General features: G+C 38.5%; 1 protein-coding gene across 9 annotated transcripts in view; it reads right to left on the bottom strand.

Moving 5' to 3' along the window:
- The window catches only part of trim37 (tripartite motif containing 37), a 317,829-nt gene that overhangs the window by 70,320 nt on the left and 232,323 nt on the right, over positions 1-15,186 (bottom strand). For all 9 annotated transcript variants that reach the window (XR_015426288.1, XR_015426287.1, XM_087140616.1 and 6 more), the window contains one exon: positions 72-214. Coding sequence is in view for 7 of the 9 variants with exons in the window: in XM_087140616.1 (XP_086996742.1) it covers positions 72-214 (143 nt within the window). In the remaining 2 variants the exon portion in view is untranslated. The remainder of the gene's footprint in view (positions 1-71; positions 215-15,186) is intronic.

Here is a 15,186-nt window from a genome sequence, read left to right on the forward strand (position 1 = left end):
GGGCAAGCTAGATAGGTTACAAATTTAAACAGAGAAATTTACAAAACAGGCTAACATGCAGGTAATGTTACCTGTGCATCTCCATTCTGCTCCGACACATTTTGAAGGTTCCTTCTGCTGGACGACTCTCTATCAGTTGCTACAGCAACAGCTGCATGAGCTGAATTGAATTTGTCTAATGGCTGTTCTGGGTGCCTCTCTCCTTGATCATTTTCTGATTGAAAAGGAAATAAACCAAATCGTGTCCTCATTGGGGTGTACGCTAATACTGATATCTTGTATTACAATTTGCTACCACTCGTTTGCTCCTCTCCTTGTCTTCTGCCTGAAGAAAACAACATTAACCCCTTTTAGCACAATATGGAATTTCTTGTACACTAATGCCGTGTTGCTGCATTTCTGGTACTACAGGATATTTGATAGACCCACAGGGCATTTGGTTGTGTAACGGGGAAAAATGGCACACTATGAGGAACTCACAAAACAACAAAACTCCGACTAAACCAAGGATCTTTGAAGGAAAAGTCACAGGAAACTGAATTAATAAGGACTCAGACACCAATATTTGACTACAAAAAAAGGACAAACAAATAACTTATTACTGAAAAAGTACTGGAAAAAATTTAAAAAAAAAACATAAAAGGACTAAAAAACACCAAAAGAATATAAACCAAGAAAATTAAGATTTAAAAGGACTAAAAACCAAAACCCAACACAGCGTGTAAAATGGACTTAATGAGGAGAGTTTGGCTTTCAATCACTGACTCATAGAAGCAGACAGACACCTGACTCAAGCAGAAACGCACACCCCAGTTAGGAGGAACAAATGAACAGTGATAGTGTCTCTGCTGGTCTGCTCTTCAAAACTAAATGTAGCCAATGCATGGGGTCAAGTTATATGGGTAGAAGCAAGGGCCAAAGTAAATAAACAGGGGGATACACTAACAGAAAAATACAGGGGAAATCTAACCAAAAACTGTATTTTTAGAGGGGAACTATTCCTATGAAAAGACGCTAACAAAAACTGTAACAAATTTCTAGCTCTGCCTCACTTGCTGAAGAAAGTGTTATTCTCAGTGACATGACACAAGGAGATTCGGGCTAAGTTTTCCTGTGTTTCAGAAACCTTGGTAAAAATACTTCATTTCTCTTCAACAGTGAACATTCCTTTGAGCTACATCTTTGATGATGATTTCCTCGATAGTTTCTCTTCATTTTGTGTCAGATAACCAGAGTCAGTGATAAAATGGGCCAAGAAGTAAAAATACGATCAATGGCATTTTTGATGACTGAGTAACATGTGTAGGCTTGTGATAAGTTGTTTCGATTGAAAAAAAGATTAAACAATATATGCGTGGCGGGGTGAGGTGCTTAGAGGTAGGGGCCTCCTTGGGTTACGAAGGGGCAGGGAAGGGCTGAATCGGCACGCAGGTCCTTGGGACTCCAAGGATGTAGGTAGACCAAAGCAGGATTGTCAGCTTGCCTCGTGTATAACAATTTATTTCGTCTGCCACACCGTTCAGCCTGCACCTGTGGATGTCAGGCCAGGCGACTCAAATGTTGTAGAAAACATGTACATTATATTTTCAAGATGTATTTTTTTTTTTTTTTGGCGATGTACATTATACTTCCCCACTTAGGCTTACAGAACAAAAATTAATCTAAGATACAGTTTGAGAAAATAGGAGCAATGCAGTTTGGAGTTGTGAAATACATTTACATTACAACAATGTGTGATTATGCCTCCCACAGCGGCATTATGAAGACCCACAATAATTATAACCTAAGTCGAAAAAGCGATGTACGCCCAGGGCCCCATGTCTACACGTACATGTGCGCTGCAGTAACGCTACATGGGCCTACACAGTACCTACACACTTGTACAACGATCGCCAAACTTCATTTTTACTTTACCCAAAATATCACCATTTTCCACCGAAACATGACTGAAATTTGCATTAGAATGATCCATGATCTTCTGCGGTTATATTGACATAGGACCCCAGTCATCACCTTCCCAAATGAAAAATGAATTATTAGCACCAAAATCGATCTATAATTATGACAAAGTTACCTGTGGATGTCGGGGCAGGCAACTGCCGGAGCCTGCGCACGTAGTAACTTAGCAACAATAAGTAAGATGTAATGGTTAAAAAAAGAGCCTAATTTTCCTGTACCTAATTCCTATAAGATGTTATGATAAATGACAATAAACCCAACCTGGTTAGATATTTGTTTGTAAAAGTATGGAAATTTTACAATCACACAAAATGAAGATTTTCTTTCCAAAAATAAGTACTAATAATAGTGATGAAATGTGCTTATTTCTGTGTTTGTTGGTGCGTCTGACTCCAGTAGTTAATGTAAATAAACACGGAACCCGACTTGTGGAACTAACGGGATGACCTTGAAGGTAAAATATCGACCAACAAATTATGTCTATGAGAAAATAATACTAATCCATTACACTCTAATAAATAATCTAAATAATTACAAATGGAGCATTTACTCCCCTTACATATGAAATGGTTACCCAGACTGTTAAAAATTTCACATTTGAAATCACCTAAAATCAACATATCTTGAAAATCACACGGAGCCTTCTTGAGCGTATCATGAAGCTTGTCAAAAAACTGGGTTGGGGCTGAAGTTGATTGATAGAACACACAAGCACTGGATGTCTGTATTCGTGCTTAATTTCAACCCATATGCATTCAATTCTGTCATCCTCAAGATCGGTGCGACAAGTAAGACAACTGATCAGAAATGTACATTGCCATTCCTCCCCCATGACAGTTTCTATCCCGCCTCATGATTAAATAACCTGGCAAACTAATTTTGTTATGGGGAATCAGAGGTCACAGAAGAATGTTTCATTTAAACAAAGAATGTCAACAAGGTTTTTGGACATAAAAATTTTAAGGTGGTCAAGTTTACTGACATGACTCCTGATATTTAAATGAATAAATGAGCATTCATTTGAACTTGAGTAAATGATACCATCCAGTACTGTTACTTTTGTCTTCTGTCTGGGTTCATTAGATGTTTCGACAGTTGATAGATGCTGACTCCATTCTGATTTGCAAGGCACCATCTTGCACTGATGTGACCAGTCAACCTATTTCTCTTATGGTCAACAGGTTACTCAAATACACATTTTTCATTCTTTCTTGTATCCACACTTTTCCATTAGACTCCGGTCTCGATAGAATTTGATTATCATAATATAGCTCACCCAACGTTGTTAGTGCGCCTCCTAGCAATAGCTTTCCGTAAATACATTCCATGCGGCGCTATGCAAATTTAACCGCCTGTGCACTTGAAGACAGCTTTGCGAATGCCCTTCCGCGTCTTGTCACATAAATTGTGTGTGTTGTTCGGTGTTTTATTTTTAGCAACACTGACGCAATATTATGTATTGCCACATGTGCACTCAGAGGGAGTCTTGCGAATGCCCTTCTGCATTTTGTCACCCAAATTGTGTGCATTATGTTTAGCTTTTATCTTAGTGATGCTGATCCACTATTATGCATTGGCTGGACAGTAGTCTTCTTGGCTCGAGAATGCATATTTTTCAGAGAGAACACCTCCAAACTCTGAGGAGAATACATGTCTCTTCTGACTTTTCTTGTTTTGCCTGCATTAGACACTATTGGTATTGCCACGTATTCACACTTGTGAATACTGTTGTAAAACATTTTCGATTTTCAGTCATCATGGGTCTTGTGGTGCTGGATTGTTGGCATCAGGAGGGGCACAGATTGGGGAAGGCTGCATTTATGGTATGTATGCATTTTGTTTTTGGTCGTATCAGTTTTACACTGTTTTGCCATGTAACTAAAATATGGTGGTAGCGTGAGTTGGGTGCAATTGCACATGCATGTATCCGTGTACATTCCACAGAGGGCACACATTTGAAGATTTCCTTGGGAATATTTGTATATTTCCTTGATAAGTGGATTGAGTGAATCTTATACAAGGCAGTCGCTGCCGTTTTGTTTTTACTACCTGTTAATAATTTTGTTGTACATATTAAGGAATCACACTTTGTTTTAGTTGTTTCTTAGTGCAGTGTCACTGACAAAGAGAGTTGTCAGAATGACAGTTGAGTAGGAGCATACATGTACTTTGGTGAATTTATTTGCCAGCTCTCAACAGTATCATTAATGAAACTGTCACAAGTGACTTGTGTACTGTACATCAACTGAAAGCACATCTAAAATGAGGATTACTTTCATAAATGTGCGACTGCCTCCATTTAACTAAATATACTAAGCTGTGGTCAAATTTGACTCAAGAGATTACAGTAATGTGTTTGGTCAAAGATTTGAAGCACAGTATTTTTTTCTTGTAAGAATCATAGTTAATCCTCCCTGGCAAGATGATAGAAAACTGTTGAAGACACGTAGATTGCACATGCCCCTCCCAAAAAATATTTGTGTACACTTTTTAACTGTGAATAGTTTATTTTTATTTCTTTTCAGTTTCATCCATCATACACCTGTACCTCCTTCCATTTTGGAATCTTGATTGCCACTAAGTCTTGGAAATCTCTCAGTGTTGGTATGTGTAACCACACAACATTTTTGATGATTTACAAGCAAGATGTGAGCTTGGAGTCAAGTAGTACTTTGATATATTACAAGCTTGCTATGGTCTGTTATTTTGGGATAGTTGAACACAGATAAGAAAAAGCACTGGTAATAAAAGATCCTATTTATAACTGTGACATTTCTAGGTCTTAAGTCTTTGTTTTTCTTTGCTTATTGATAAAATAAGGTAATTGTTATAACTAGGTAATTTGTATAATGCAACGGACCTTGTTATAACAGTGTTCCACTGTATTCTTTGATAAAGATATTGAGAACATAGGCCGAGGCTGAGGAAGTAGCCTTTATAAAGAGGAAACTAATGTTACATTATGCATTTAGTGGTAATGATTGAAGTCTCAATTAAAATCTGTTACCAGTCTAATATGAAATTTTATTTACGTGAATGGGTGTAAATCCACAGTGGTAGTCATTGTATCATCTTTTTTATGCTTGCAGGGTACTGCCACAATTGACTGCCATTTATATTGCAGGCCCTTTCGGGGGGGGGGTTAGTTCCGCTCATTGGTGTTTTTTTTTTCATAAATATATAATTTTAATACACCGTAATTTTCACAATATAAGCCGCAGTTTATACATTTATTCTCATGCAGAAAATGTCTCTGCAGTTTATAATGAACTGTGGGCAGTTTTCACGGGAACATTTAAAGAATGAAATCAGTCACTAAACGCTGTGCCCTGCTTGCAGCGCAGCCGAACCCGGACCGCCGACGCACGCCGCGGCTGGCCAGCCACACGTACCAGCGGCGCAGCGTTCCGTGTGCGGAGACAAGGCAGTCATTTTTTCATGGTTACCGTTCACATTGGCTCTAATCACATGTTGGAAATGAAGGAAACCAGTCCAGAAAGACTGAATAGACTATTAAATGCACCGTAAGTACCGTTCACACCTCACAACTTGAGTGGTGCGTCTATTCCTTTTTGTCTTTTACGGTTGTGTCATCCATCTTGTTTATCATTGTAATGGTCTCAAAAAGAATTGCTGCATGGCCCACCCAGCAGGGTACTAAAATAATTTCGAGGACTCAAGAAAGTTTAGGTTTAATGAAAACACTGGTTCGCGTGCTGCTTCATGTTACAAATTGAAGAATTTGCTCCAGTGAGTGGTGCGGACTCTATGGGCACTTCGAATTTTCGCTTTGAACGTTTGTGTATGGAGCAATATTTTACCTCTAATTTCACAAAAGGTGAAATTTAATCAAACTCCAAATATTCTGATTCATAGATTCATAAATGTTTCATATAACCGCTACAAAGTTCCCATGACATATAAATTTGGTCTGATTTTCCATTTTTTTTTCTGAAGTGCCAAATGAAATGCACCTCAAAATATTTTTTCACCATTTTTAGTTAATAGGTGAGTGGAGGTAATAATGATTTACTAGAATTTATCACTTTTGTAGAACTTCTGAAATTTTTTGTGGGATTTTCTGAATGTTTGTGGTCATATCATTCACTCGTCACCCAGTGCCCGATTCAAGGTGCTGAGTGAAGAGCAAATTCATATACCAGGCCAATTTACAATGCGCCATGATATGAATACTGAAATGAAGTAGGGGGCCTAAGTCTAACACGTATCCTTCAGATCGCAACAAACATGGAACTTGTTGATGTTGTGTTCCAAAGCACATTATGATAGGTCTTTGTATACAAGTACGTGTTCACAGTGACCAAAGTTTCACTTTTGGGTTTGACGAACCCCCCAGTCTCTGGTCAGGCAATGGGCCTGTACTGATCTTTACAAACCGGTATCATAACTTACATGTAATTGCTCTTGTATAGACCCAAATTGTACATTTTGTTGGAATCTGTTTTATAATAAAATCCTTTTCTGTAATTCTGGTCGCTCACTGGGTCTTCCCTCTCTGTAGCGCTGTTTCCTAACTTAAATATCTCCATCTAATCACACTTGGTTACACTGGCTCTTGTGAGACATTGCTTTAGGTGCCTGGTGGTGGCGTTATTTATTTTGAGATGTCAAGGGAGCAGTGTCGGAAAGCAGTTGGGTGTTTGGCTTAAAACCACTCTTTCCTGCTGCCTTAGCCATTTGCAGTTGTTCTGTCTCATGGTAATCTCATGCCTGTGCTATTCTTCTTCTTGAGATCACAAGGGGTTGTTTGGCTCGAGGATATACTGAAGCTTGGGTTATGTGCCTTTTCCAACTTTCCACTAATTTGGAATTAAGTATAAATCTGATTTACATTCTATAATTTCCTTTTTTCTACATGTATGTTTAGATATTTTGCCACATATTGCTTTTATGTTGCCAGCCTTAACCACTTCGGGCCGGGGCATTTTTCAATGTTGAGGATGATGGGCCGGCATGACTATCATTTTTTCCGTTTTCAAAATCCTTCAACAATTCATCATTCCATTTAACAGTCGTTTATAGCTGCACGGAGTAATCTTCAGGCACTACTCTAAGTTGACAGGTGACCTTCATTGACGCCTGAATATTTCAGCCAGGCCTGCAGCCTTGTAAACAGAGCCCAGATTGTGCTGTGTTATACAACTGTCTTTTGTTCACGAACCTGGCTCAGTGCACTGCTGACCTCTTTTCAATAGGGGCCAGATTAGCATGCAGCAGTGCTGTGTGGCTCATACCTGCAGTGGTGGAGAGCTTTTGTCCCCGGTGGTAATCCGCTTGCTCTGAATACCCCAAACCCTGGTATACGGTTTCAAAATAACGCTGGATTATCACCACTTTTGAGAGTGAAAAATGCCGGTCATGCCCAGCAGCCTGGTCTTTTGTTCGGAGTACGATCTTTTGTTACAGGGCCCTGTTTCCTTTGTCCGAGTTCGGAGACCCCAGCCACACATATAAACCATACAGCTCCAATTTCGGAGTCCCCGACTGGTAGTGGTTAAGTTATATTGTTTGCATTTAAGTATCTGTAAATATTCATGTTTCCCTATATGTTTTATCCAGTTAGTTAGGAGAGCCCCTCAACAGAAACTTGTCTCTTTGGGTAATCCTGTGGGAGCTGATTGGGTATTGTTATGTTTCTGTTATGTCTACTGCAGTGTTTATTTGTTTTCTTGTCTGTAATATATTGTATGTATTATTCCGAAAAATGAAATGAAATGAAAATGAAACTTGGAAACTGGGAAATTGAAATTGTAAATGACACTGAAAATGAAAATGGAATGGGATGGATCTTAGCAGCATCATTGGTATTGATAGCGCCAAAATGAACAATTAGTTTAAATTTTGGAAGATGGGTTGATCTGTTCTACAGCATCATTGTTAAATCCTCAATCTTGGCCCCAGGATGCAACATGACTAAAACTGTTTTGCTTTGGCTGAGCTTTTCACCTTGAATGTATTTAATCATTGAGTCACTGATGAGAGTAACAGTTTTGTTGGATTGTTTGAACTGTTCCCTTTGCTTGTCACAATATTTATTTAATTGTTCTTTGAACGATGTTCCTCTTAATTTGGAGGAAGATGAGAAGGTTGCCTTTGCGTTGGACCCAGGCATATCTGAGGAATCAGGATCAACAAGTTCTTTGTAATATGTGTCAATTACTTCCACAGCTCTTCCATCAGGAATTTCCTGCTAGACTTGATCAGAAATCCTATCAAATGGTTTGTCAGTTTGACAATGGGCACAGGCTGTTTACAGGTAATATTTAAAGTTACGCGGTGGGGTTACCACAAGCGTGTCATCAAGACTGTCTGTCGTTGATTTGGGTCTAAGACAAGGGCTTAGAAGTTGCAGCTGATCTGTCGTTGCAGCTATTACCTGTCAAATGTGTTGGTAAGTGACAACAGTGGTGATGCTCATCAGGGTAGATCTGTTGTCATTTGCATGCATTTCTTTTCATCTTCCAGCATCTGGATTTTAGATTTCATTTTGTCAATTTCCATGAATTGGGTTCTCATTGTGCATATTTCATACCATTATTTTTCTGACGTGAACTTGCCCATTAATTTTTTTGTGTCCATTTATTGGTCAAATCCGGGAAGACAGTCTGCCTTATCCCTGCTTGTAGTCCAAAGGTATATGGTTTCTTCTGACAGTAGATGCAGATGTATTCAGTCTGGTGGTATTGAACTGCTCAATTTGAGAAAACCGTGCAGTCTAGTTTGGATGGACGCTGGTTGATGTAATATCAGAATTGATGGCAAAAAGTGTCTTTCTTTCAGTTGACTGGGTTTATCCATCGATCTTCCTGGTCTACCACCATGGTGCACCGGGCTTGATGTGTCCTGCAAAACGGCCATTGCGGATTGCAAACCAGAAGTTCTCTGGACATTGCGTAGTGCCAGGGAGGATGGACTTTAAGATTATCCATCTGTTCACATAGCTCAATCTCGAGAAAGTTACACACCAAAACCTTCCAACACTTTAATGTTTCATGAATGCCAAGAAAATACCACATACCCTCGTCAATGCTGACAACTCCTGCCATATGCATTGTCTTCTCAACTAGCTGCTTAGCAGTCAACCCCTGTGATGCTTCCATCAGCTGGGTTGCAGCTGGTTTCGACATAATGCCAGGAACTCGGATCAGACGAGTTGCGAATCTGCTGGACCCAGTTGGCTATATAAACATGGAATCTCCTTGCATCGTTGGTCACATAACCAAGTACTATTCTGCTGTCAGTCCAGACAAATTCAGTCATGCTCTCATAGGACAACTCTGCATGTAGAAACTCACTCGTTTGCACTGAGATTGTAGCAGCAGCTAACTCGAGCCTAGGGATTGTTACATGCTTCAGCGGTGTGACTCTAGCTTTTCCCGTCACAAAGGGACAATGGGCTTCATTTTTCTCATTCACCAGGCGGAGATATGAACATTGGCCATATCCTTCTTCACTTGCATCTGAGAAATGATGGAGCTCGACAAGTTTAAAGTCCGGTTTATCTTTGAGTCGTTGTAAGATGTGTGGAGTATATTTTTAAGTGTTAACCACAGCTTTTTTGGCTTTAACAAATTTTTGAATTCGACATAACTGCTTCCGCCAATGTCATTGTACCTAAAAATATTGATGTAAAATGTGTTCATTTCATTAACGATGTAACCTGAACCTTCATGGACAAAACGCTCAATTTGATTGATAAAGCTGTCTCTGTGCTCAATCATAATTTGGTTTAATGACCCGCGTCTCGTTACAATGGTGTACGCCTTATTAAATGTATGTTGCAAACTTTTGTCACGGTCATCATCTGGTCTGCGTTCGGGGTTATAAAAGTCTACCACCATCGTCGATTGAACTTTAATTTGACAAAGCAAAGCGATTTCTTTCTAGGCTGATATGATTTTGTCGCAAATCAGTCTGCTGTAATAGTTGTAAAATGTTATTATGTCTGCAATAATTTGATCCGGTTTTAATTCAAACTGACACTATTGTTTTTAAATCTTGTTGTTTTCGTTATGTTGATGTGATCAAATTTGCCATAATCCAAATAAGACTTGATCGCACGTATGTAATCGGGTCTTGTATACCGTCCGTTGCGTCCTGTGGTTGTGACCTTTAAATGTTGTGTTTCAACAAGCCATTGGAGGTGTTCTTTGTACGTCTCACAATGTTTGTGTAATCCTTGAGATGATCTTGAATCGCTTTGACATAGTCTTTTTTGAAATGTCGACGTTTTCTAAGCAATGGTAAATCTACCTTGAAATCTTTGACATATTGCTTGAGATTGTCCAGCGACCACGATCACAACTTGTACGGTATTAAAATTTTGTTCATCTTTATTCCACTTTTACATTTATACAATTTATTTAAGATAATTTCACTTTTCCATACTAATATATGGAAAAGCAATTTCTATAGTTTCCTTAAATAAATGTTTGTTGCTAAATTAAGGTTCTATAACAACCGTTTTAACTTTAAATCTAATGCTTGCTTCTTGTTTTCCATAATAAACATCACTGGCACTAATTAACGACCTAATTTTACATGCTTAAATAATGTCAAATTCATTAGAATCCATCCGTTTTTCACCATAATGAATAGGAGTAAAACTCTTACTATATTTCAACTTTACATACATACGTTTTCTACCATTTATACTATTTGTAAAAATAGGCTTTACAACCTGTTCTATTTTGTCTTTACCCATATTTCTAATCTTACTCGCATTTAATGTATCTATAGTCCGCTTTAGAATAACACCATCGTTTATTCTCGCTTTTAACTTGATTTGATTTAATACTTTTATTTCTTTTTTAAATAATGACATATTTGATAACCAATTATGTTCAACGGTATTTTTTGGGATTTAAATTTATAAACTGGTTGTATACCATAACATTTTGCTTCGGGCATCGTAATTAAAAGTTTGTGTTTTTCGTTTTTGTGTTGATAATATATGCTCGATGTGCAACCATTTGGGTCTTCTATAACGAGTTTATTTGGATCAAAGGTCCATATATGGTGTTTGAATCTTTACAATTTTGATTGAGAAATTAGTGGTTATCGGTTACAATATATGTTTTAGTTGTCATCTTATTTTATGAAAGTGTCATTTATTTGAGACAATTTCACTTTGAATGTAAACATAGATAACAATTGCTCTTATATTTGTTATGTTCGCAAAACAGAGTTTTGTGACAATCATTGCATTGTTGCTTTGTTTTTCCACGTTTACAAACAGGGCGACACTCTGGACATTTATATTTGTCTGTTCACACTTTCGCCACTTGATTTTTTCTTTACAAGCATTGCAGAATTTTACATAATTCTTTGTTTTATTATCTGTTTAAATTGGTAATTGGTTTACAATGATGGCATTGTTGGCAACATTTAGTTTTGTGTTGTTGTCATTCTTGTTTATGAATATACTTTATTAAAAATATCATTTATTTAAAGTGGCATTATTAATACATATATTCATCTGAGTAACCACAGTTCTTAAAATAATCAAGCAAATGAGCATAGTGAGAGAACTGATGAGTAACGAGTGGTTTTTGGGTGGTAAGTTGTGCAAGTTGTGTGAGTTGCGCGGGGAGGGTTGTGTGTGGTTTTGGGGAGGGTCGGGTAGGTATACAGCAGAGTTGTGCGAGTTGTGTAAGTTGTGTGAAGGTTGGGTAGGTATACAGCAGCTTTGTGCAAGTTGTGTGTGGTTTGGGGAGGGTTGTGTGTTGTTTGGGGAGGGTGGTGTGTGCTTTGGGGAGGGACGGGTAGGTATACAGCAGGTTTGTACAAGATGTGTGAGTTGTTCGAGATGTGTGTGGTTTGGGGAGAGATGAGTGTGGTTTAGGGAGGGTTGTGTGTGGTTTAGGGAGGGTGTTGTGTAGTTAGGGGAGGGTCAGGTAGGTATACAGCAGGTAATTTTGAGGATTTCACTTTTTTTAGTCGAGTAGGTATAGGAGGAAATTTGGTCTAGAAACGCCATTTATAATACTACTGAAAGAGTGAGAGGCATGCTGCATGTACTGAAGCTTTTTACACCGCTTTGCTAGAATGGAATGCCCTGCCCTGTCCTTTGAATTTAATTATAAAAGCTGTAGATCTGAACAAAGGGGGATTATCATGACTTGAAAAAAAAACAACAAACAAAACAGAGCAGGACTGTTACAAGCTGTTCAGGAATTCACTACCTTAACCCCCCTCAGGATCGAATGTTGGCAGAAAATGTGATCAACAATACAAAAAAATATTTACAAAGTGAATATGTGTACAAAAAAATTAATTCAAATGAGGAAAGTGTGTACGTATTTTCTTGGCCAGCGTACACGTCTTCCAGATCTGGTGAATCTCTCTCTTTTGGTATACTGTCAGATGGAGGTCATACTGAAGCTGGTGTATGGGACTAAATATCAGTATGAGCAACCTTCAACTTGTCAACACTTACTGTACTTTGTTCGCCATTAATGTCCAAAATGAAATATTTATCTTTTCTCTCGATGACACGATACGGGCCGTCATAGGGTGCTTGCAGAGGCTTTTTAATAGCAGCTACACACAGAAATACATGTGTACAAGTAAACAAATCCTTAGGAACTTGACTTTGGTGCTCATTAGTTCTAGGCGATTTTAGTTTGAGCTGTGACATGTAATGACGAAGGTAGTTAACATAATGGGTTGGGTCTGCAATTTCTACATTTTTTACTGGAACAATGAATTCTCCAGGAAGTCGACGAGTAGAACCATAAACTAGCTCTGCAGCACTACATCCTAAGTCAGCTTTAAATGATGAGTGGAGACTAAGCAGAATGAGTGCCAATGATTCCGTCCACTTGTTGGCTTCCTTTGAGCTTTTAATGCTGACTTGAGGGTTTGATGAATCATTCCACTAATCCGTTTGCAACGGGGTGGTAAGCAATGGTGAGAATGTGTTTGGTACCAAGAAAGTATGACAGATGTTTGAAAAGGTGTGATCCAAACTGGCTATCTCTATCTGTAGTTATTGTTGCAGGCACTCCAAACCGGGCTATCCAATTGTCAACAAAGGCTTTTACAACAATTTCAGCAACAGTATTAGTAATTGATATTGCCTCTGGCCACCTGTGAATCAGTCTATACATGTAAGTAGGTAAAAAACCATTAGATTAAGGAAGAGGGCCAACTAAATCTATGTGTACATGGCTAAAGCAAGCATCAGGGGTTGCGAAAGTACCTATAGGTGTCACTGTGTGACTCTGTACTTCTGCATGCTGATATTGAATGCAGTGCCTATTCCAATTCTGAACATCTTGATTGATGGATGGCCATACAAATCTCTGAGTGATTACGTGTTGTGTAGCCCAGACACCTGGATGGGAAAGCTCATGTAAAGAATGAAAAATGTCACGCCTACATTCTTTTGGAATTTATGCATGTGATTTACCAGTTGATGTATCACAAACAATGGTATTCTGTGATGTGAGTAGAGGTAATTCTTCAAAATGAAGACAGGACGATTCATGAAGCTTCACTAGTTCTGGGTCTGTCTTCTGTTTGATTGCTATATGGTCAAAATCAATGAAATTGCTGGTTTGGTACGTGTGATGGAAGAAGTAGGCATCATACCTTGAAAGTGCATCTGCAAAAGCATTTTCTGAACCTTTAATGTGGCGCACATCTGTACTAAATTGATAGACGTAGTCTAAGTGACGAATTTCTCTTGGTGAGTAGCGATCTGGCTTTGATTTGAATGCATATCTCAGAGGTAGTGGTCGGTCAAAATGAAAAAGTCGCGGCCTTCCAGATAATATCAAAAGTGGCGAATTGCTAAACATACAGCCAGCAACTCGTTACCAAAAGTATGTATATAGTCTCAGCTGGTTGTAAACGTTTACAGAAAAATGAGATTGGTTTCATATGACCATCTACATATTGATTAAGTACACCTCCAACTGCCTTGTTTGAAGTGTCCACCATTAAACAAAGGGGAGTGTCAACAAATGGATGAATAATCAAAGTGTGTTGAGCTAGAGCGGATTTAGCTTTCTCAAAGGCCAATAATTCTCCTTCTGAAAGTTCAATTACGTTGTTTTTTCTTTTACATGACAGGAAGTCTGTTACTAGTCGCAAAATGTCGGTGCAGTGTGGAATGCCTGTAAAAATTGATCAATCCCAAAAATTCTCGTAGTTTATGAAGCGAGGTTGGAACTGGAAAGTCTTGTATGACTAACTTTGCCTTCCAAAGGTCTAATACTGTTAGAGTCAAAAGTGTGGCCAAGGAATCCAAGGCTAGGAACACCAAATTCACACTTGCTTGGATTGATAACAACACCATATTCATGGAGGCGGTCAAAAAGTGGCCTTAGATGTTGTTCATGTTGTTCCTCATCATTACTGACTATCAGCAATATGTGCATAAAAGAAGTTGAGGCAGTGCAAGACTTAGTCGATGAATCTTTGAAACATTTGGACTGCATTCCTTAAATCAAAGTGCATCCGAAAATATTCAAAGAGGCCAAATGGTGTAATGATAGTTGTTTTAGGAATGTCTGTAGGCTCAATAGGTGTTTGATGGTAAGCTTTAATACAGATCAATTTTGCTAAAGATTGTTTTACCATGTAAATTAATTAAGAAATCATAGGTATGTGGAATAGGGTATCTATCAGGTACTGTGATACTATTTAAGGTATGATAATAGCCACAAGGTCTCCAATCACCTGATTTTTTGGGCACCATGTGCAGTGGTGAAGACCACTGGCTATCTGATGGGCGAATAATTCCTAATTCCAACATATGGTGCAATTCGGCTTTTGCTGCTGGCAATTTACATGCTGCAAGTTGTCTAGGTCGAGCACTGACTGGTTGTCCAGTAGTTTTTATCTGACGAGTGACGTGTACTTAATCAAACTCTGCTTATAATTTGATCTTGTTATTTCTGGATATTGACTAAGCAAGACAGTGTATGCATCGTCACTGTTAGGCATAGCAAATACTATGCTTGGTGAGCTTATGGACGTTACATTGCTGTTAACAGCGAGTTCAGTCTGTGAATCTATCAATCTGCGCTTTTTAACATCTACCACTAGAGAACAATTTTTGAGAAAATTGGCGCCTACAATCGGCACAGGTACAGCTACGATAACGAAAATCCATTTGAAATCGCGCCCTAATCTGATATTCAGTGTCAAAAATCTCCCCCCGTAAGTGGTTATGTGGGTCTTATTAACCGCTTGCAA

The sequence above is a fragment of the Acanthaster planci genome, linkage group LG09 (genome assembly GCF_054643075.1).
Source record: "Acanthaster planci isolate LZ-2023a linkage group LG09, COTS_SCS, whole genome shotgun sequence".
NCBI classification, from domain to species: Eukaryota; Metazoa; Echinodermata; class Asteroidea; order Valvatida; family Acanthasteridae; genus Acanthaster; species Acanthaster planci.